Genomic DNA, 24641 nt, shown 5'->3' with positions numbered 1-24641 from the left:
AAAGCAGTGACAGCCGATCAAGCATGGGTTCCCTTCTGAGTGAAGACCTTAGCGTTGGGACAAGATCATGGCTGGGATTGTCTACTGGGGGTCGATCCCCCACATCAGGAGGCAGTGTAGCTGGGAGTCTCTCCAGGACATCAGCAGCTGACAGCATTGGCCTTCACAGCTCGAGGTAGGTGTCCCCCTTAGTCTCCTTTGGTCACTGATGGTGCGTGACAAGTGAGGCCTCACATTGAAGAGCTGAGTGTGAGGGAGCTTCAGTGACTGAAAGCCTCAGGTTGCACTTGACATTGCCCTTTCCTGTCGGATTCAATTTTGTAAATCAGTGGGGTAGAATCAATACTCTCCACTCAAATGCCATTGGAAATGCTGGAAAAGAAAACTAACTGTTGAGTCCTGTCAGATCTGCATTGTGATGTTGTGCTTACACAGAATGATTTTCTAAACCAAAGAATGCTGTTAAGGAGAAGGAAGAAAATGTATCTATGAGGAGCAGTTTCAATTTAATTACTTTCTTGACTGGCAGAGTTTTCCTTGCATCTCTTAACACAAGTGTTACAGCTGCCCATGGCTAAAGTTGACAGAAAATGGCTGCCTGGGTGTTTTAGCTGACATAAGATGGCCAGAAAGTGAATTAGCAGATACATATCGCAGACGTTCACCACCAGACTTGTCTCCAGGCAGCGTTGTCAAATGAAGTAATAAAAGGTCTCGGTGAGACAAAACACTGGGGACTTTAATCAGATTTTTGTCAACAGGCAGCTCTAAACACATAAGCATTTTGATAATGAATATCCTTGAAAGGATAAGAGGTACCTGGGCACTAACCATGGTGTGGAGGAGTTGGTGTTGGACTGGTGTGTCAACTGTGACAGAAACAGCAAATAGTGGAAACAGATAACCTCTAAAAGAGCACCATAGCATTGCAGGGGCTAGAGAAAGCACAGCCACTGTGACGGTGGACAAATAAACTATTGTGACTAAGTACCGATTTGTACATCCAAAGATCAGAGGTTAGGTCCTGTTGAACCTTAAGGAACCCAAACAAATTTCTTGGAGAAGCTGTGATGTGATTGAATTTCATCCTTTTCAGTGGAATTCAAATGGATGTTGTCTTATTAAGTTTAGAAAATTAGAATGACAGGTATTTAGAGGAGAACCAGTAAGGTTTATCAAAGAATTAAACTTTGGTTTAAAACCCAGTTGCAGTTTTGTTTTAATAAATGTTTATTTCAGTTTTGATGGTCTCATAGTTCTGCACATTTACAATCAGGCCTCCCTCCAACACCATCCCCCAATCCCCAATCCCACCCCACACCCCCATCCACCCACCCTCCCCCCAACACCCCACCCCTCCCCTGCATCCCCACCGGTGTTCCTTTGTGAGGGAACAATACCACCCCTACAGAGAAGGGGCATCACTTGATGGGTAGAATAGCCTCCTTCTGTGCCATAAGAACTCCACATTAGCTGTAGAGTCATGTAATCATGGTGATGCAACTAATCACAGTCTCTGACATCAGTAAGAGAGAAATGCAGTCTGGAATGAATGTGCAAAAGGAAGAAGTCTTTTCTCATCTCCAGAGAGTAAATTCTCAACCTCACATCATGGGAGAACCTGTCATGCCAGATATCAATCTAGTCAGCCTTGACTGAGGGGAGACCTAATAGAAACTTACAAAATAATACATGCCTTAGAAAGGGTGGTAATTGGGAAGTCGTTTCCATTAGGCGGGGAGACTAGGACCCGTGGGCACTGCCTTAGAATTAGAGGGGGTCAATTTAGAATGGAAATATGGGGACATTTCTTCAGGCAGAGAGTGGTGGGCTTGTGGAATTCATTGCCATGGAGTGCAGTGGAGGCTGGGACGGTAGGTGTCTTCAAGGCAGAGATTGATAAATTCTTGATCTTGCAAGGAATTAAGGACTACGGGGAGAGTGCAGGTAAGTGGAGTTGAAACACCCATCAGCCATGATTGAATGGCAGAGTGGACTCAATGGGCCAAGTGGCCTTGCTTCCACTCCTATGTCTTATGGTCTTATGGTCTTATGGATGGACTGTGCTGACTTGAAGGCAAGTCTAAGTGGAACCTTGTGCCTGCCCAGTGGAAGATTCGGGGGCATGAATTGGGTGGTGAGATTTAATCAGGAGGATGGTGGCTGGGAACACCTCCACCTTGATTAAACTCCAAGGTGGGAAAGCCTGTGGACTGCGTCCCTGCCATGGCACCATTTGAAGGCTCTGTGTGAGAAAGTAATCCCCACTGCAGTTCTGTTACAAAAGAAAATGTCACTGAGAGAAAAACAAAAACTTGACAACGATCTTGACCGATAGAGTTGGTGGAAACAAATATTTCAGTTTAACCTTAATGAGGAGCAGGCCCATTCTTTCACCTTTTACTTAAAGCATGGATAAACAAACAGTGCTGTCGACAAGAATGATCGTCCCGATGGCAGGCATGCTCAGCTGAGCAAGAAAATCACATCAAAGTTCAACCTGGTTTGGGATCTTGTTCACTGTTGAAAGTTAAATCTAATTGTGCCATCACCTAGAGTCACCGAGTTATGGAGACTAGGAGAAGGTGAGCACTGCAGATGTGGGAAATCAGAATCAAGAGTGTGGCACTGGGAAAGCACAGCAGGTCAGGCAGCATCCGAGGAGCAGGAGAATCGACATTTCAGGCATAAGCACTTCATCAGAAAGTTTGAGAGTCATACAGAGGTACATGGAAATAGACCCTTCAGTTCAACTCATCCATGCCCATCAGATATCCTAAATTAATCTAGCCCCATTTGCCAGCATTTGGCCCATATGCCTCCAAACCTTTCATATTCATATATCCATCCAGATGCCTTTTAAATGTTGTAATTGTACCAGCCTCCACCACTTCCTTTGCGTGAAAACGTTACCCCACAGGTCCCTTTTAAATCTTTTCCCTCTTGCCTTAAATCTATCCCCTCTAGTTTTGGACTCCCCTCCCCCAGGAGAAAAGGTCCTTGGCTGGTAACCCATTCCTTGTCCTCCATGATTTTATCAACCTCTGTAGGGTTACCCCCGAACCTCTGACGCTTCAGGGAAAATAGCCCCAGCCTACATGCTTTCATTGATTAAACAGTGGCATAATAGAAGCTCAATGATGCAAATATTGATTGGGATTTGATCAGTGTTGATTGGGATTTGATCAGTGTTGATTGGGATTTGATCAGTGGAATAGGGCAGTGAGGCAGGAGATTAATTAATGGATGGACAGACAGACAGACACTCAGTCAGCTAAGTGGTTGATTACAAACTCATCATGACGACATATGCCAAACTGTTCCACAGAGGGCTGTCAAGGCTGGGTCATGAGGTATATTCAAGACTGAGATAGACAGATATTTAATCTGTGAGGGGTTTGACAGTTATAAGTAAGAAGCCTGGAAAGTGGAGTTGAGGATTATCAAACCAGCCATGGTCTCAATGAATGGCCAAGCAGATTTGTTGGAGCAGAATGGTTCACTTCGGCTCCCGTGTTTTATGTGATAATGATACAACAACGATGATGGGAAAATAGCAATAGTTGGATATTGGGTGGGATGTGTTCATGACTCTGGAGAACATCCATGTTGACAGACAAGATTCCTAGCGTTGGGAAAACCACCTGCCAATTCGTGGTCAATGAATGGGCCCATTGGGAGGTATTTTACTGGTGTTGGAATGGCCCTCCACATCAAGGAGAGTAAGTGTCTTTGATTGAAGGGTAGACAGCCTCACCAATGGGCTTTTCGTTCACCTCTGAGGAATTGTTGAAGCATCAATTGAAATTATCAACCATTTTGTTTTCTTTCCTCAGGATGGGCAGGGATAGTACGGATCAAGATATCAGTAGGCCGGGCTCTTCAGTGAGCCTGAGGAGCTTTCGAAGCCGAGAATGGGTGAGGAGCCCTGACCGGACACCTGTTGACCGACCTGCATCTCTATCCAGCTGGAGATCTCAGCCAGAAGAGGAAAGGTCCCCAAGTTCCTCGGTGGCTTTATCAGAATTTGTGGAGGAGCTGAGGAGAAAACGTGCTGGAGAACGGGAGCAGGGTGGTCTCCAGATAGAAGACAGCTCCTCTCTGCCTATTTACCAGACTGCAGGTATCTCATTACTGAGAAAGCGCCCGTCCATCAGGGATGATGATGATGATGATGATCCATTGCTAAAGTTCAAGACTCTGAGTCTTTCAGAGAATCAAAGCATCCCTGCCAGTTACCAAGCAGGGCCTGGGTTATTCCGCTCAGCTAGCCTTCGCTCTTTGACCCCCAGCAGTGAAGTACCCGAACCTTTATCCACAACCAAGAGAAACAGATGTGTTTCATTCGAGAATTTAGCTGAACCTCGCATTGGTGCAAGTCCCATCTTTCAAAAGCCAACCTTTTCTGTGAGGGACACAGATGAGGCAACTTCTGCCAGGCTAAAGCCACCGCGCAAGTTGCTTGAGCTGTCAATTGAAGAAGATATTGATGAGGTCCTTGGCAATCAGCCAATCGTGTTCAAAAGCAAACGATTCGGTGGCCTTCCCAGTGAGAGTATAGAAGGGGAAAATTCCAACTGGAAGCTTCCGAGCCTCAGCTATGAACGTAAAAGGGATGATGATAACGATAGTGACATTCTTCCTGCTATTCGAAGGCCACCATCTGCAAACAAGACCACTCCGGAGAGTGAGCGGGGCTCTAGATCTCTCACTGCTGACTTTGAGAACTTGGCTTCCAAAGATATGACCAGTTTGATCCCATTAAAAAAGATTATGGCAGTCAGGCCATGCATACCCAAAGGAGACAAGGATTCTCTTGGTAACCTGTCTGACTCCTCTTCATCCTCCGGTTCAACTGTTTCGTACAAAAGTGCAGATAGCATTAAGAACCGTCCTGGGCTTCGCAGGCCAGTAGACGAGAGATCATCTGCTACATCACTGGGGAATCGAGCCTTCAATACAGAGGCAGAGAAAAGGCCTGAGGAGGAGTCAGCAGCTGAGAACATCAATTCCGTGATGATGAAATACTTGGCAAAGCCAGACAAAGAATAAGGTAAGCATGATGACCATGAATCCATTGTCAATTGCTTAGAACACCTATCTGCTTCGCTGATGTCCTTTAGGAAAGGAAACTGCCATCCTTACCTGGTTTGGCCTACACGTGACTCCAGACCCACAGCAACGTGGTTGACTCTTTTTGTATGTATATGCACTCACGGGACACGGACATCACTGGCTGGGCTAATATTTGTTGCTTGTCCCTAATTGCCCTTGAGAAGGTGGGGTGAGCTGCCTTCTTGACCCGCTGCAGTCCACTTGCTGTAGGTTGACCTATAATGCCCTTAGGGAGGGAATTCCAGGATTTTGACTCAGCAACACTGAAGGAATGGAGATATATTTCCAAGTCAGGATGGTCAATGGTTTTGAGGGGAACTTGTATGTGATGATGTTCTGCCTCGGGGCAATTAAGGATGGGCAATAAATGCTGACCTAGCCACATCCTGTGAATGAATTTTAAAAAGCTGATGTTCAAAACAAAAGGTACAAGGATTCTAAAAGAGAGCATCTTTGCAGTTTACCCTAAATTTAGTTTCAGTGTAGTGGAGGCAAGTAGGGTAGTTTCTTCTGCAGGAAAACTGAATAAATTTGTGTAATTTCCAATGCAATCTCCAGAAAATGGAAACAATGCACAATGTGAGTTAATGCAAACAGCGTTTTTATTGAATGACAATGCACTGGAACAAGATGCTACAGAAATATAGAGCATAAATGTCCAAGACATGAACGGCAATTCTTCACATAAACAAGACAGTTTGGAGGAAAGACGCATATTAAAATTATAGGTCATACCTCATGAGGGAAAGTATATTTTTTAAAAGGTTCGGAGATAATTATGAGCCATAAAGTATCAGTAAGACCTCAATTGGAATTCTTTTCTCAGTATTGATAACAACTCGCAGAGAAGACCGAATACAGGGTAACTAAGATGGGCTCAGTACAAATAATCACAAATTCAGAAATACACAACAGTTTCCCCAAAGGCCTGACTCAAGGCAAAGATTGTGATATGGTGTTAATGTCAGTGGACTTGTAACTTAGGACCTCAGGTTAATTGGCTGCAGGCAATGAGTTCAAATCCCATGTTACAAGTGGTATTATCACTGGACTGTTCATCCAGAAATCCAGTTAATGCTCTGGGGATCTGGGTTCAAACCTTGCCATGGCAGATGTTAGGATCTGAATTCAACAAAAATCTGAAATTAAGAGTTTAATAATGACCACAAAACCGTTGCCAATTGTCGGAGCAACCCATCTGATTCATTAGTGTCCTTTAGGGAAGGAAAGTGCCGTCCTTACCTGGTCTGGCCTACCTGTGAGTCCTGACCCACAGCAATGCGATTAACTCTTAACTGCCCTCTGGGCAATTAGGGATGGGCAGGAAACACTGACCCTGCCAGTGACGCTCTCGTCCTGTGAATAAAGTTTTAAAAATCTTCCGTGTGAGCAAATGTTTCTTCATGCTCTTTTGATACCAAATAAACTTGAATAATCAAATTAGATAAATAGCTGAGGAACTGCCACTTAAAGCATCACTGGAATCAAAAGCCAATTTTAAAGAAAACATAAATTTAAATTAAAATAGCATTTCTGGAGGAGATAATGTGAGCCAACCGTGTGGTATCCACTAGTTGTGGAACCTCAAGCACACAGATTGTAGAGATATGAGAACAAAATGTGTTCAGAACTATTCATTCAAATGGAGGTTAATGCTGTGATAAGCTGAATGGTCTGCCATGTATTTTTGTTGAGCCAGAAGCAGTGATGAGTGACGAGTGAGGGATATGTTTCTTAACATTGACCATTCAATTCAATCCAAACTTAGACAGCTGGAACTGGTAGATAACAAAAGTTATCTCCACCAGCCTCATTCAGGTTCATTCTTCTGCGCAGTGCTTTGATCAATCAGAGTCAACCCGCCTGGCTTAGATTTAAACAAAAAGCTTGGTAGTTAACTGTCATTCATCACCAAGCTGGTGCATTCCCCGTCAATGTCTTTATTAACCGAATCCACTTACTAGCCAGTTACTGCTTCCTTCTTATACAATATACAAGATGGTGCCTCTTTACATCAGGATTCTTGAGACTGCTCGGATGAGTGCAAGGTAAAAAGCTTCAGCAAAATATGTCTATTTTTCAGCAATACCCAAGTTTGAAAGCAAAAGTAAATGAAATATTTAATACTAGGTGAAAGGCATGTACTGTTAATTATAACTCTGACAGCTGAACCTCCCTGGTAAGAAAAATGCTTGAGGGGCATACATGTAATAAATGAAAGTCTGAGGAGCACAGGTTTTGTGCAAAGTTGTCAACATGGTTTATTCAGTATGTGGTTACTTTTCAACAAAACAAATCACAGACTGACAAGCCTTGCTTTATAAACATCAAGAACATTGATCTGACATTACACGGGCCAGTTGTGAAACCATTTCTAATGATAGCTTTTGATTCAAGACCCACATTTGTTGTCCGAAGGCTAAATTACATTGGAATGTTCAGGAGCACAATGTGGAGTGTGCGTCACTGGGTCAGAACAAAAAGAGGTGGATGTTTTTGGAAAGACTTATAAAAGAGTGAATAGAATTATTCCAGATCTCAGGTGGAAGTATTCTGGTAAAAAAATGTTATTTTCACAGAAAAATGTTTAACAAGCAAAATGATAATTTAAACACGATGAAAAATGTAAGCAAGATATCAGCAAGGAAGGTAGCTAACGTGTGTGTGTGTGTGTGTGTGTGTGTGTGTGTGTGTGTGTGTTTGTGTGTGTGTGTCTGAATTACGTGTGGCTGTTCCATGTCCAATGAGGAAGTTCTTGAAATAATGGTTTGATGAACTCCTACTCTAATGACTCAATCCTGTGTCTCCTAAACTTCTCTGGTAAAGCTCAATGTACATCAATAAAAGCTCATTGATGTGGGTCTTTAATATAATAAAATGTCCCAAGGTGTTTCACCAGAACATTATAAGATGAAGTATATCACTTAATCACAAAGGAAATATTAGATCAGATGTTTCTTTAATTCATTCTTGGCTTGTTGGCATTGCTGGCTGGGCCAGCATTTACTGCCCATCCTTCAGTGTCACTGATTGAGCTGTGAGTGCCATTCCAGAGGGCAGTTCGTTGCTGTGGGGCTGGAGGCACATGTAGGCCTGACCAGGTAAGGATGACAAATTTCATTCCCTTGGGGACATTAGTGAAACAGTTGGGCTTTTTACAACAATCATTAATCATTATCATGAAACTAGCTTTTATTTTCAAGTTTTCATTGATTCATCTGCCATGGTAATGTTCAAGCCCATGTCCACTGAATATCACCCTTGGGTTCCCTGGATTACTAGTCTACTATGCCACCTAAAGCTGTATCAAAGTTGTCGGTTCGAAGAACTGTCTCAAAGGAAGAAATGGAGGTAGAGGGTGTAAGGAGGGAACCTCAGAACCTCACTAGCTGAAGGAGATGCCACAATACCAATAGTAGAGTAGGTATGTCTGGGAATGTGTGACTGGCGAGATTGAGATGAGGGCAAGCATTTTGAGGGGGCTCGGAGTGTGAGGGAATTCAAAATGTAATGAGAGCCATGGCCGTAGGGGAACTTGAAAATAAAAGCATGAACTTTGAAATCAAGAGTTGGCATTTTCCCCTTTGTGGGACTGGTGTAAGCGATGAGCAGAAAGTTGAGAAAATGTAGTGAGAATTAGAATCAGACTCTCAACATTGACAAGCAAATTCCCGAATTTCCCCATCAGCTTTAAACAGCAATGTCAGAATTTCACTATTGAGTGGTGACTGCCTCATCTCTATGCTTTTGGATCTTATTAAACCCCAATATCATCTCAGTAATATGTCACCTCTGACTCTTCCCTCTAACCCCAAGAAACTAGACAGTGCAGACTCCGGGGCTGAAAGCCAATGGCAACTTGTCAATTGCCAGTCCCAGCCACAATCTAACTGCGCTTTCCTATAACTGCATGCCTCTGCCATATTGCTTTGCTAACAGGGACACGTCTGTGTCTAAAGAGAATGCTTCTTGTGGCTCTTGATTTGATTTCTTAGCAATCAGTCATTTTATGCTCGCTTGGACAATGCCAGCCTCTGTGGTTTGCATTGATATTAAGCAGAGAGAAAGAGAGAGAAGCAGGCAGCTAGTCCTAGGGGAACACCGAACAGTATTTCTGTTGAGCATCATGCTACACAATGGTCACACTGGCAGCATGTACCAGCAGCTTATGTGGCAAAGCACATCCAATTTAAGCAGAAGGTCTGAAAGCCAAAGACAATCAGTCCTTGTGGGGACAAGAGAACCTACGGTCACTCACACTCAGTCAAAAGGCATGTCTGGAATGAGCTGCTTGGTACAATTACAATATTTAAAAGGCACCTGGGTGGGTATATGAATAGGAAGAGTTTTGAGGGATATGGGCCAAGTGTTACCACATGGCACTAGATTCGGTTAGGATGCCTGGTCAGCATGGACAAGTTGGACTGAAGAGTCTAATTCCGTGCTGTACATTTTTATGTCTCTGAATCTAAAAGGCTCATCCAATTCCAGACTGGGGGTCACGGTCACTGTGGTGCTGGTTCTCACTCGGACCAGGGGATCCATGGCCTTGCAGTCCGTGAGTGACAGACAGTCCTGCGGGGCATGTGTTACCTATACACTAATCCGAGTGCTGGAGACACAATGGTCTGGGACCGGGACCATTCTCAGTCAGAGCTGTCCAGTGACCCCCAACCAGGGGGGGGGGGGGGGGATCCACGATCAGTCCAGGCGGTCAACTCACTAATGTTCAGGCAGCTTGTCAGGGAGAAGCCCACGGAGTGCTGGGATAAGTGAGAAATTCCACTCCAGGATGGGGGTTTATTGGACTGGGTCCCTGAGGGAGGATTACAATGAAAGGGAGAAGTTGAAAGTAGAAGGTGTGGGATCCTGTCGTGCAGGATTGGGGATGGGGAGCCTCTGGAAGTGGGGAGAAGGGTGGTTTCACGGGCCATGATCACAGAACTGAAAGAAGAGTCATTCCAGACCCAAAACACTCTCTGTTTTTGCCTCAGTTGTAATTGTTGGGCAACACGTGAGGAGGAGCAGCTGGGCTTTAAACATGGCACCAGCGGTGGCGAGTAATTCTGTCTGTACTGCCACCAGATTCCTCAAGAAGGGCACCGAGTTGCATAATTAATGAGGTGAGGAGCAGAAGATTGAGCGAGGAAAAGCCGCTCTGAGTTATGGCAGACCAGTACCATGAATCTCATTTGACAAAACTCCCTCACCAAAAATAGAAAGATTTTAGCCTTAGATGTTGGCTGACCACAGCTGGGAGTTTGGGGTGTGGGCATGAGGCACAGAATAATGTGGGACTTCATGCGAGTTAAGAACTAGGTGTCAGAGTTTTAGATGATGTCAAGTGAACAGAGGTTAGAATGTAATCGAGCAGCTAGCGTGAGTGGTCAAGTCAAATAAACTTGTGCATTGACACCTTATCATGCCATGACACCCTCCATTGTAACCTTATGACCTCAACATTGAGTTCAACAGATTCAGACACTAGCCTATGTTCTCAAACTTACAGGTACCAATAATGCTATTGCCATTGGCACCTTCTCTCAGCCAATGTTTGCAATTTTCTTCTACCACAGCCATCTCCATTTTGGCTTGCATTCTTAATTGTACCTTTATGTCATTAAATCAATCCATCTTTTCACAGAACACCTCTTTAATTTGTGTTCCCCAGTTTTTAATCCTTCCTCCAATGGGAATTCCTTTTTTCCTGATCAACTGTGTCAGGACCCCTCCTGGCCTTGTGCATCTCTCTCAAATCCCCCAGCCTCCCTCAGCTGGTTTGGTTCTATGAAAGGTTAAACCTTCATCCATCTCCACAGATGAAGACTGATCTGCTGAACACTCGCCAGTTAACAGATGAACGTCTGCAATGAAATGCTCTCTGTAGTTGCAGAATCAGAAACCATTCATTAACACACCAATTGACATAAGCAAGAATTTCCATTGGCACTTCACTTTAGAGGGAGCATTGGTGCAACTTCCCTTGACATTAGCAAACAGTACCTAGGGGATTTTAAAAAATATCCATAGATGATGTACGTTGGATGTGAAATAATGATCTCATCGTCAGTATAGAACATGCTATCGACTATTGCTGTTTGTTGTTCCTCCAGAATCTCTGATCTAAGACTTTTGGCTGCGCAACTGCCTGGAACGCTTGGAAACTGAAGTTCGGACAAAGAATCACAGCCAGGCAGAACCAATCCGCTCCAAGAGACACCTTGAGCTCAGTCAAGAAGGATGGAAACAAAACTGATTGCTTGCCCTGGATTTCAGGGTGATTGAAAACGATGCTTCTCAGTTTTTGTGATGAATTAAAAACAGTTATTCTCACTCTCGTTAATTGTACTGTCTTTCGGAAATTATATTTGAAAATATTTGGGGAGAAAAATAAAGCAATTGAAGCCAAAATATGCATTGGAACTGTATAAGTCTGTGAACAAACATTGCTTCAAATCAATGCCTTATTTAATGGTGAACAAAATAGAAAGTTTGGAAATGTGGATTGGTGTTAATTCTACTGTCACTTTATTGGCTCTGAAAGAGGCAGTAAAGAACAAACGAGTGTGACATATCTATATATACTTTGTGCTCACAGGATCCACAGGGTCTAAAGTAATTCAAATTGGGACTAAATTACCATATTCAAAGGTATTATAGAGACAGCTTCATTAAAATCCCTTCACGTTAAAATGCAATTGAGGCTGAAAGGGACAACTAAATTGGTTGTCAGCACCAAGGACTTACATGTGAATTTTCTGAACCCTCTCCCTGTAGGAAGGCAGTGTTTCAGTTGCAGAGATTACATCACAAAAAAGCCAGACGGACTTGCAAAAGCTGAGTGGGGTCTGATTGTGGGACATATTCACTCACCACCCTTTAGGTAAGCTTCCTCTAAGGCTTTGCTTGATGCCCATTAGAAGAATTTGACCAACCAAGGTTAGCATCAATTTCTTTTATCTATGCAGACCATGCTGTGAAACCCAAATTAATCCTAATTGCTTTGGGAAGGGCATTCACAAGGCAATTTTAAGTTAGTTCATTTGATGGAAAATGGGTCAATCACCCCTTTCCCACCATTGCATTTGGCCGATGATCCAATCCTTTTGATTTCTGGTGATGTTTGTTTTTGTTTATGGGGTGTGGGTATCACTGGCATGACCTGTATTGATTGTCTGCTGTTAACTACCCTTGAGAGAATGATGGTGAGCCATCTTCCTGTTCTACTACAGCCTAATAGGCATGTGGGTTCACCCACAATGTTGTTAGGAAGTGAGTTTCAGGTTTTTGACCCAGTGATAGCAAAGGAATGGTGATGCAGTTCCAAGTCAAGATTGTGTGAAACCCGAGGGAGAAGGGCACTTTCAGGTGGTGGCTTACCCATTCATCTACTACCTTTTAGATGATAGATGTTGTGGATTTGGAAGGGGCTGGTGAAGTAGCCTTGGACAGTCACTTCCATAAACTGGTAGATGGCGCCCCTGCTGGTTATTGAGGGAATGAATGTCGAAAGTGGTAGATGGGGTGTCAATCAAATGGACTGCTTTGTACTGAATGCTGTCGGGTTTTGTAAGGATTGTTCGAATTGCATCTGTCCAGATAGGCAGAGTATTCCATCCTGCTCCTGCTGTAGACTTTGCATGGATAGGCTTTGGAGACTCAGGAACTAGGTGACTAATCTCAGAATTACCAACCTCCAACCTGGTCTTATCACCACTATGGCTAGCCCAGTTACTTTTCTGGTTTATGGCAATGCCCCAGGATATTATTGGTGGCGCAGTCCAGCACTGGCACTTCTGTTGAATGTGAAATGTAGATAGTCAGCTTCCCTCCTGTTGAAAATGGTGAATGCCTCGCGGCATGACTGCCACCTATCACTAATGTTGTATATCTCAGGGAAACCCGCACCAATCAACCCCACTGCCCCATGGTGGAACATTTCAACTTCCCCTCCCACTCTGCTGAGGACATGCAGGTCCTGGGCCTCCTCCACCACCACTCCCTCACCACCTGATGCTTGGAGGAAGAACGCCAGTTTCCTTATTTCCCCTCCCCCCACCCCCTTACCTCAGTCCCAACCTTCCAGCTCAGCACTGCCCTCATGACCTGTCCTACCTGCCAATCTTCCTTCCCACCTATCTGCTCCACCCTCCTCTCCGACCTATCATCTTTACCCCCACCTCCATCCACCTATTGTACTTTCAGCTACCTTTTCTCCAGCCTCACCCCCCTCCCATTTATCTCTCCACCCTCAAGGCTACCAGCCTCCCAAAACGCCGATTTTCCCGCTCCTTGGATGCTGCCTGACCTGCTGTGCTTTTCCAGCACCACTCTAATCTTGACTCTAATCTCCAGCATCTGCAGAATCCACTTCTGCCAATGTTGTATATACCTTGTTAATTGTCTGCACACTGCTGCAGGTTTGTTTAAAATTGCCTGTCTCAGAATTAATCTGCAAAGTGAGCTGGATTAACATGGAGATTGAATAGAGTGGTGGGGGATTGGCTATAGTGTCGCAGTTTCCATATCCCAGTCTTGATAGAATTTTAACTTGCAATTTTTGGATAGCTACTTAAATAAGGTAACCCTATCAATCTCACTGTATACAATTGTTACAAGCAATCAAGTGACTGGTGTCTTATTCTTACAGCGAGCATTGGTTAACAACCTGTTTGCTAGCAACTGCTATTTAGCTCACTTTGCAGTATCTGATGTAGTGATGCATGAGTGAAATTCCTTCATTTCTAACGCACAAATCGAGAGAGTTTTCTCAATTGCATAAGTAAATTGCACACAAGAGGGTGTGAGATGATTATTTAAATAGAATGTGCGGGGGTTGTTGAAAAAAAACAGGAAAATTGCACTAAGTCTCAATACTCATTTCAAGAACTGGTACAGATGTGATGAGTCAATGGTCTCCTGCTGCAGTGATAACTTTAGTGATTCTGTACAATATCTCAGAAAGTCGAGGTCATGGAATATAATGGACACTGGCAGCAGGGATATGGAGTTGGCCAAGTGACTGGAAACAAAGAGTTACGGTGAACAATTGCTTGTTTTGACTGGCACAAGGTAAACAGTGTGGTTCCCAGGGGTACTGCTTTCCTCAGTCGATATTAGAGAGTGATACAGGGCACAAAATTGAAGCTTGCAGATGATGGAAAAATTGTAAGTATTGTGAATGTGAGGAGAATAGTGATAGACTTCAACAGGTTAAAGATACATTAAATGGGACTTTTGGCAGATAAAATCAAATGTAGAGACGGTGAAGGTCAACTTTGGAGCAGGAAGGAGATGCAGTGATATCAAATGAAAGTTACAATGGTAGAGACGGTGCAGGCACAGAGAGAAAAGGGGAGTATTTGCGCACAAAATAATTGAAGGCATCAGAATCAGATTGACCAAATGGTTACAAATCCATCTGGGATTGTGGAGTTTTAAAACTGAGGCACTGAGTACAAGGGCAAAGAAAATATGTTGCATATTTATTGATACTGTGGTTCAGCCTCTATTGATGCATCACACCCAATTCTGGGTGCTGTACTTTGGGAAAGCTGTGAAGTTTTAGAAAGAGCACGGGAATATTTACGAGAATAGTTCTAGGACTAAGGGATGGCAAATGTGGGGTAGATTGGCAAAGACTCAGCTGCAACTCGGGTCCACATGGCACAGTTGGTCAAGAGCTGGTGGGCACAGAATATAGTGCCCTGTGACATTCAGGGTACCATCACATGAGGAAATGTTTTTGTGCACAGCCATCGGCTCAGCTCCAGAACGCACTGCCTATGACAGAGGTGAACAAATTGAATCCAAGGCAGGATTGGATGAGCACCTGAAGAAGAAAAATCTACAGGGGTCTGAAGGAAGTGTGTGTGAGTGTGTGTGTTTGTGTTTGTGTTTGTGTTTGTGTGTGTGTTTGTGAGTGTGCTTGTGTGTGTGTGTGTGTGTGTGTGTGTGTGTTCGTGTTTGTGTTTGTGTGTGTGTTTGTGTGAGTGTTTGTGAGTGTGTGCGGTGTGTGTGTGTGAGTGTTTGTGGGTGTGTGTGTGTGAGTGTTTGTGGGTGTGTGTGTGTGTGAGTGTTTGTGTTTGTGTGTGTGTGTTTGTGAGTGTGCTTGCGTGTGTGTGTTCGTGTTTGTGTTCGTGTTTGTGTGTGTGTTTGTTTTGTGTTTGCGTGTTCGTGTGTGTGTGTATTTGTGAGTGTTTGTGTGTGTGTTTGTGTGTGTGTATTTGTGAGTGTTTGTGTATGTGTTGGGTGGGGTGGTGCGTAGTGAATTGCCCTTAACGGCAATCAGCAGGAACGTGACAGCCTACATGGTCTCCTGTCATACTCTTGTCATTCAATGCCCTGGCTCTGTCAAAGCAGACTTCCCTCCTGCCGTCAGTCATCTCTAGATTGTTCTGATTTTTGTTGTTGGACTGTGATGAGTTTGTTTTCTTTCCCTGTTGCCCTGTGTTAAAACTTTAAGACCAATTTTACTACTGTCCCAGAAAACAACCAATCAGTCAATGTAAGTACAGGATGCTCTGAACCAAGGTAATCTAGTGGTGAAGCTACAGGGCTCGTACGTAGGAGGCTGGACCAATAATCAGTGTTTTCAGGTCCTCTAATGATTGTTTGAGAATATGAAACTAGATTTATCAAATGGGAACTGTGAGTAGGCTGCCAGTCCATTCTGGGAGAAAGGGAGGACTGCAGATGCTGGAGATCACAATCAAAATGTGTGGCGCTGGAAAAGCACAGCAGGTCAAGCAGCATCCTAGAAGCGGGAGAATCGACATTGCAAGCATAAGCTCTTCATCAGGAATGTCTGATGAAGAACTTGCGTTCGAAACGTCGACTCTCCTGCTCCTTGTAGCTGTGGCTGTGCTTTTCCAGTGTCACACTTTCTGACTCTGCCAGTTCATTTTGTCCACTTTGCACAGTACCCCCACAGTGTCTTCAAATAAATAACCAGGCAACACTTGTGTTAAAAAGAAATCTTAATGAGCTATAAACAAACCTTTGACATCCATATTCATTGTCACAAGCTGCACAGGAGATGCTTAGGGTGTTACCTTACATGGGATTAGTGGTGAATAAATTGTTTTAGACAAGAGTACGTCTGAATATGTAGCCAACTCCTGTTCAGCTGGGAATTCACATAGCTGTTTATTTTGAAGAATTCACAGAGAAATCAAATAGCTCTGTAGGCGGTATGCCTTGAATATATAATTCATCACAGACATGGGTTGCAAATCTCAGTATAAAGTGATTAAATATTAAACAGATAGCATTCCTTTTTGTTGATTTACTGCAGTGTCTGAGTTTCGAAGAGTAGCACTAACAACAAAAGCAAGCTGAAAGATTAAACTATATTTTGCTTGTTCACAATTTTGAATAGCATTCTGTAATTGTTTGTATTTCTCCATTTCTGCCAGACCCAAGCGGGGAATCTAAGTCAAGCCCAGAACAATATATTTTTGGGAATGTGGGTGAATATTATGTGAAAGTCTAGGAAATAATAAATATCAGCTACAGGGTACAGAATCACACTGAAAATAGTTGGTGCAGTGTGTACAGGATAGCATCTTCAAAGGAACAATACAGTGTCACCTATAGATCCCTTCATGAGGAAATATCACTTATGAGCAGCTGTAAGTTTTGAGGATTTTGGTGAGCAGAGACTGAATCTGGATTGGCATGTCGTAAACCATGTGGTAAAATAACAACATGAAATGCTGGAAATACTCAGCAGGTCAGGCAGCCGTTGTGGAGAAACAGAGTCAGTGTGCTGACGTTTAACCTCTGAAGAAAGATACATTCCCGGCTTAGATTCCACAATGTCTGACACTCTGACCCGACTCCTCAGAGCTTCTCTTTATTGTTTGATGGGGCATGATTGCCTCTGGTGAGTGGATTGCTAAGGTGATTTCAGAGGACAGATAAGCGCCAACTACATGTGTTGAGAGTCACATGTAGGCCAGGCCAGGTAAGGATAGCAGGTTTCCTTCCCTAAAGGACCGTCTTCAAATATATGGGGTTTTTCCAATAATGATAATTCATTCTTGGTCGCATGACTGAGACTAGCTCTGAATTCCAGATTTATTTTTATGCATTGAATTCAAGTCCATGATAGGATTTGCATCTGGATTTCTTGATTACTAGTCCAGTGATAGTACCACTTTTGTTTTATTCATGTGCTTTCCTCAGAGCTGGGAAGGCAACCAAACTCAACATAGAAATGTATAACCAGTATCTGCAGGTACAAGCAGTGCATTGGATGCACTTCTTCTGAGGCTGGGAATGTGATACACTGGGAGGGTTAAACGGAGAAAGTATTTATCTGTCCACAACTGACCTGACAAACCTAATACTGGCACAATCATAATCCTGTTCTGAGCCTCTACTCTCAGCAGTGCATCACACCCATCTGAAGTGATGATCAGTGTGCATGTTTATTGCCTGGTAAGGCTGCATACTATGTTGTATGTGCTGTCATAGATTTATAGAGAATAGAAATAGGCCCTTCGACCCAACCTGTCTGTGCTGACCAGGTTTCTTCAGCTGAACTACTCTCATTTGCCTGTGATTTGCCATATTCCTCTAAACCCTTCTTACACATGGCTCTATCAATACAGGCTAGATACATATTTCTGCAGGATCCACCTGAATGTGGATGAAGAAAGCCTTCTTCTCCAGAGACACCCAGGTTCAAACGTAACCATGGAAGAGGGGCAGGCAATTGGCCCTAATGACCCCTTCCACTGCCCGCTGCCTGGATCTGTTTATGGTCAGTTTGGCCAGGCCTGCATCGGTGTGTGTGTTACAATGATATGATAAACAGTATTACAGATACTGTGAGGAGGATCTGGTCTGACCCCTTCAGAACCCTCAGTTACATTGCCCACCACTGCTGCTAACATCATTGCAGTGGGATGTGCTTACTGCACTCAATCAATATTAACCCTTTCAGACCTACATACAACAATGGCCAGCAACATTTCCCAACTGCTCCTTCACCCATGTGCTCCTTTTGGGAACGCAGTGTTTAAAAAAATGACTCCTTATGAGTGCCTAAAATCCCCGGTGCTGTGTTAACATCCATTGGTTTGATTGGCTTCAAATTTGTAAGAAAGGGATGGAATTGAGATGAAAGGACTAACTTCACAATTCTATTCTCAAAGGTGAAAGCTTATTTTTAGCTTCTGGTGCGATTACCATAGAGTGTTTACAAATGTAAGATTTATTTTCAAATCTTTCTCAGCCAATGCTGGAACTTACACTGTTTCATATTGCATATGCAAGAGTCGCAATACTCTTGTTTTCCTTCTGTAATGCATTTTTAATTTATATCATAACAGATACATAATTACTGACTGATCCCATCTACCCGTTAAAGTACTCAGTACATCTCTAGAACTGTGTTAGTATATAGCACATGAGGTGGATGGAGAGTGAGCTTTGGGATGTGAGGTCTGTTATTTTAACTATTAACCATGAGTGGGTTAATTTTCATTTTGCATCACCTTTAAGAAAGCAAAGATCAGGTTTGTGCATGGATTGTAATCACCTTAATCCAAGGAAAACAGCCCTCATAAGTGATGCCCTATCCACCAACTTAACTGTTCACTTTTTCCATCAACAACTGCACAGTGGCGTCTGTGTGCATCGGATTCATGATGCACTGCAACAACTCATCAAGCTCCTTTGATAGCAAGCCTGCAATCCCTATCACCTACAAAGACAAGGACAATAAGAGCATGGGAACACTGATGTGATTTGTGGTTTTCTACATATAAGTCCAAATAAGATATAACACAATATGTTGAACCAGATATCTTAAGTTTATTGGCATCGCTAACTATTTGCAAGGGAGCAATATCACAGACTTGCTCACCTACTTGGGTCCTACACTTTCCAGTGTTACTGTACCACACATACACAAGCTGACTGGCAGCACTGCCTCCGTGACGTAGACACAGGGTCTCCAGGTGAGGTGTGTGCCTTAATAGCGCAACATCACATGTTGTGATTTTAGGTAACTATCTTAAGGGTACCTATCTTCCTATCGGTTGTGAAACTTGAAAGGGTGCAGAAAAGATTTACAAGGATGTGGCCAGGGTTGGAGGATTTGAGCTACAGGGGGAGGCTGAACAGGCTGGGGCTGTTTTCCCTGGAGCGTCGGAGGCTGAGGGGTGACATTATAGAGGTTTATAAAATCATGAAGGGTATGGATTGGATAAATAGACAAAGTCTTTTCTCTGGGGTTGGGGAGTCTAGAAGTAGAGAACATAGGTTTAGGGTGAGAGGGGAAAGATATAAAAGAGACATAAGAGGCAAATATTTCATGCAGAGGATGGTACATGTATGGAATGAGCTGCCAGAGGATGTGGTGGAGGCTGGTACAATTGCAACATTCAAGAGGCATTTGGATGGGTATATGAATAGGAAGAGTTTGGAGGGATAATGGCCAGGTGCTGGCAGGTGGGACTAGATTGGGTTGAGATATCTGGTCGGCATGGACGGGTTGGACCAAAGGGTCTGTTTCCATGCTGTATGTCTCTATGACTCTATGACCTGTCTGGTGTGTATGCCATAACACAAATGACACCACCACGCGTGGGATTTTCTCCAGTCACACAGTATTCTGTCCCAGTCCTATATTGTCATTCCTTCGATCTCAGAACTCCCTTCCTAACAGAACTTCTGGTATCCCTACACCACATGGACTACAATGGCTCAAGAAGGTGCCTTTTCACAACTTTTTCAAGGGAAATTAAGGAAAAGCAACAAATTCCAGCCTTTCCACAGCAATGACCAGATCCCAATTAAAAAATCCAAGATTACTCTAATGGATTGTTGCATGCTCTGTGATGTACAATCGATATTTGATATCGTCGATATTAACACAGCACCCAAATTAAAATTCTACCCTGGTCCTGAAGCTTTTTGGTCATTTGTTTTTTCATGTGAATTCTCTAGTTTTATTTGATCCTTTTGTTATTTTTCTTTGTATGAAGACACTACCTTCAATACAATGTTTAAAAGACACTACAACGTTTCAAGACATTTGGATAAGTACATGAATAGGAAAGGTTTGGAGGGATATGGGCCAGGAGCAGCAGGTCGGACTAAATTAGTTTGGGATTATGTTAGGCATGGACTGGTTAGACTGAAGTCAAGATTAGACTGGAGCTGGAAATGCACTGCAGGTCGGCCAGCATCCGAAGAGCAGGAAAATCGATGTTTCGGGCAGTAGCCTTTCATCAGGAATTCCTGATGAAGGGCTCCTGCCCGAAACGTCAATTTTCCTGCTCCTCAGATGCTGCGTGACATGCTGTGCATTTCCAGCACCACTCTAATCTTGACTCTAATCTCCAGTATTTGTAGAGTACCCACTTTCGCCTGGTTAGACTGAACGGTCTGTTTCCATGCTGTATGACTCTATGGCTCTATTTCAGAGCCTGTCCACATCGACTGCACGATGTGAGCTGTCTGGCAGTCAGAATGCTGCATCACAAATCATCATCGTGATCAGAGACATCCTTAAGAAATGTATCATCACAAGACTCATTAAAAAAAGCATTGAGCACTCTGTGGAGTTGGTTCCTACCCTTTGCACTGATATTTGACTGTTGCCACATCCAAAATTATCCATCATTTGGACTTAATTACTTCCTTTATGCTGCTACTACCACATGGGAACTACAGGAGCATGCCCATTAACACACATGTACCCTGTGAGACGTACAATAGTCTTATTATACAAAAGAAGCAATAAAGGGGACAAACCTATTCATAATTCTGACAGGAGATTGATGTTTAATTAACTTTACCTCAGCAGCTAGGCCACAGCAATGGTCTTGCTGATTTCCCACTCCCTCTGCATGCTGAGGTGATGCAAGTTATGGCTGACATCACTTTCCCCAATATTGATCGGAACCTCCTTTGTTCAGATGATCTGGATGGAGCCAGTCTTGTCAGGTATGTCGAGGATGGATTCCTGACTCAATATGTAGATAGGCTGACTAGAAGACATATTGGATTTGGTAACTAGGCAATGAGCCAGGCCAGTGTCAGGTCTCTTGGTGGGAGATCTCAGTGACAGTGACCACAACTGCCTCACTTTTACCATAGCCATAGAGAAGGATGGGAACAGACAGTATCAGAAGGTATTTAATTGGGGGAGGAGAACTTATATTGCTATTAGACAGGAGCTGTGGAGTATAAATTGGGAACAATTGTTCTTTGGGAAAGGCACAACAGAAATGTGGAGGCTGTCTAAGGAGCACTTGTTGCAAGTGTTGGATAACTTTGTCCCACAAGGAATGGTAAGGTGGAAGAATCTTGGATGACAAGAGAAGAGAAGCTTCTCTCCAAGAGGAAGAAGGAGGCTTAAGGGTGAAGAAGCAAAGATCTGGCACAGCTTGAGAGGATTTCAGGGTAGCTAGGAAATAACTCAAAAATGGACTGACGAGAGCTAGGAGAAGCTTGGGAGGAAGGATTAGGGAAAACCCAAAGGCTACACTTACATGAAGAATAAGAGAATGATCAGAGAGAGAGTAGGACCGATCCGAGATAGTGGAGGGAACTTGTGCCTGGAGTCTGAAAAGGTAGGGGAAACCCTAAATGAGTTTTTTACTTCAGTATTCACCAGAGAGAGGGACCTTGTTGATAGTGCGAACACTGTGGACCAGGTTAATAAGCTTGAGCAGATTGATATTAAGGAAGTGGATGTGCTGGAAATTCTGGGAAGCATCAAGATAGATAAGTCCCAGGGCCGGACCAGGTATATCCAAGGTTGCTACAGGCAGTGAGGAATGAGATTGCTGCATCTCTGGCAATAATCTTTGCATCCTCACTTTGCACGGGAATAGTATCGGCTGATTGGAGGGAGGCGAATGTTGTTCCTCTGTTCGAGAATGGGAATAGGGAAATCCCTGGAAATTACAGACCAGTCAGTCTTACATCTGTGGTAAGCAAGGCACTGGAAAGGATTCTGAGAGATAGGATTTATGACTATTTGGAAAAGCATAGTTTGATTAAAGATATTCAGCATGGCTTTGTGAGGAACAGGTCATGCCTCACAAGCCCTATTGAGTTCATTGAGGATATGGTGAGACAAGTTGACAAGGGTTAAGCAGTGGATGTAGTATATATGGATTTCAGTAAGGCATTTGATAAGGTTCCTCACGGTAAGCTCATTCAGAAAGTTAGGAGGTATGGGATACAGGGAAATGTGTCTGTTTGGATACAGAATTCGCTGACCGAAAGAAGACAGCAAGTGGTAGTGGATGTAAAGTAGGTCGGTGACCAGTGGTGTTCTGCAGGGATCTGTTCTTGGGCCTCTGCTCTTTGTAGTTTTTATAAATGAATTGGATGAAGAAATGGAAGGGTGGGTTTGTAAATTTGCCGTTGACAGAACGGTTGGTGTAGATAGTGTCAGGGGCTGTTGCAAACTATAACAAGACATCGACAGGATGCAGAGCTGGGCTGAGGAGCAGTGGCAGATGGACTTTAACCTGGATAAATGCAAAGTGATTCATTTTGGAAGTGTGAATGTGAATGCTGAGTACAGGGTTAAAGACAAGATTCTTGGTAGTGTGGAGGAAAAGTGGGATCTTGGGGTCCATGCACATAGATCCCTCAAAGTTGACACTCAATTTGATAGGGTTGTTAAGAAGGCATATGGTGTTTTGGCTTTCATTAACAGGGGGATTGAATTTAAGAGCAGCGAGGTTTTGCTGCAGCTCTATAAAACTCTGGTTAGAGCATACTTGGAATATTGTGCCTAGTTCTGGTCGCCTCATTATAGGAAGGATGTAGATACTTTAGGGAAGGTTCAGAGGAAATTTACCTGGATGCTGCCTGGATTGGAGGGCTTGTCTTATGAAACGAGGTTGAGTGAGCTTGGGCTTTTCACACTGGAAAGAAGAAGGAAGAGTGGTGTACAAGGTAATGTGAGGCGTAGATACAGCAGATAGCCAGAGAGTTTTCCCCAGGGCAGAAATGACTGTCACAAGGGTAATAATTATAAGGTGTTTGGAGGAGATGTATAAGGGAGATATCAGAGGTAGGTTCTTTACACAGAGAGTAGTGGGTGTGTGGAATGCATTGCCAGTGGTGGTAGTAGACCCAGAGACATTAGTGACATTTAACCGACTGCTGGACAGGCACATGGACGACAGTAGGTTGAGGGGTGTGGAGGTTAGGCTGATCTTAGATTAAGATAAATGCTTGAACGGCCTGTACTGTACTGTACTGTTCTATGTAATAACAAAGGGGACGATTTTAAGTTAACCCACGCACCAGGAGGCAAACAGGGATCGAGGTGTGTGGTTTATATCCCACTCAGCTTTACTGTCTGTTCCAGCTGGAGGAGGGCAGTACAGGGTCAGTAATATGCTCTGAAATCCTCCAACAACCCACAAACACCTTCAACAGCACTTGCAGCCACCATCAGCCAGAAATGCTGAGTGAATGGCACGTCAGCCAACTTCTAAGGTTCCCAAATTCACAGGGTGTTTCGCCAATTTAGTCCACTGCTCCCAAGTACTGATTGAGCACATTGGATGCAGCAAAGGCTGTGTATTCTGACAACATCCTGGCAGTAATACTGAAGATCTGTTTCAGATCTAGCTGCGCTGCCAGCCAGTTGTTCCTTTACAGCAACAACACTTGTATCTATTCACCAATGTGGAAAATTGCCCAGCCATTTCCTGCCTAGAAAAGTATGACAGTCTAGTCCAGCTAATTACCATGCCATCAGTCTACTCTCAGTCATCAGATATCATTGATAGTGCAAACAAACAAGACTTGCACAGCAATAACCTGCACAGTGATGCTCAGGTCTGGTTTAGCCCCAGAGCTCATTGCAGCCTTAATTAGATTAGATTACTTACAGTATGGAAACAGGCCCTTCGGCCCAACATGTCCACACCGATCTGCTGAAGTGTATACCACCCAGACCCATACTCCTACATTTACCCCTTCATCTAACACTACAGGCAATTTAGCATGGCCAATTCACCTAAACTGCTCGTTTTTGGATTGTGGGAGGAAACCGGAGCACCCGGAGGAAACCCACGCAGACACGGGGAGAACGTGCAAACTCCACACAGTCTGTCGCCTGAGTCGGGAATTGAACCCGGGTCTCAGGCGCTGTGAGGCAGCAGTGCTAACCACTGTGCCACCGTGCCACCCATAGAGCAAAGCAGCTTCTGCCCAGTTTTCGAACTGGGGACCTTTCGCGCGTTAGGCGAACGTGATGACCACAACACTGCAGAAACAAGTCTCTAGAAAGCTAAGCAAAGAAGCTTTGCTTGTGAATCTTGGGATATCTGAACATGAATAGAACTGAATTCAGGAGGGAGGTGAGAGTGACCCCTTCTGGCAATAATGTGGAATTTGATGAAATATGGCATCAAAGATGCCCAGTGAGATTGAAGTCAATGAATTCAGAGTAAACTCACCACTGCCTAGAGTCATACTTAGGAGAAAAGAAGATGGTTCTGGGCATTGGGAGCTAAGTATCTCAATCCTAGGAT

At 43.7% G+C, this 24641-nt stretch overlaps 1 protein-coding gene across 6 annotated transcripts in view; it reads left to right on the top strand.

Annotated features, from left to right (window-relative positions):
- Positions 1-11528, top strand: part of LOC132827048 (unconventional myosin-XVIIIb-like) — a 350661-nt gene extending 339133 nt beyond the window's left edge. For 5 of the 6 annotated variants that reach the window (XM_060843476.1, XM_060843475.1, XM_060843474.1 and 2 more), the window contains 3 exons: positions 5-175; positions 3837-5053; positions 11229-11528. In XM_060843476.1, coding sequence (XP_060699459.1) covers positions 5-175; positions 3837-5052 — 1387 coding nt within the window. In that variant the 3' untranslated portion in view covers position 5053; positions 11229-11528. The remainder of the gene's footprint in view (positions 1-4; positions 176-3836; positions 5054-11228) is intronic. The other variant, XM_060843472.1, reaches the window with a different exon arrangement.
- The last annotated feature ends 13113 nt before the right edge of the window (positions 11529-24641 follow it).

Source organism: Hemiscyllium ocellatum, chromosome 24 (assembly GCF_020745735.1).
Source record: "Hemiscyllium ocellatum isolate sHemOce1 chromosome 24, sHemOce1.pat.X.cur, whole genome shotgun sequence".
NCBI classification, from domain to species: Eukaryota; Metazoa; Chordata; class Chondrichthyes; order Orectolobiformes; family Hemiscylliidae; genus Hemiscyllium; species Hemiscyllium ocellatum.
The sequence above is the reverse complement of the archived record's forward strand: the minus strand, read 5'-3'. Positions and strand labels throughout refer to the sequence as shown.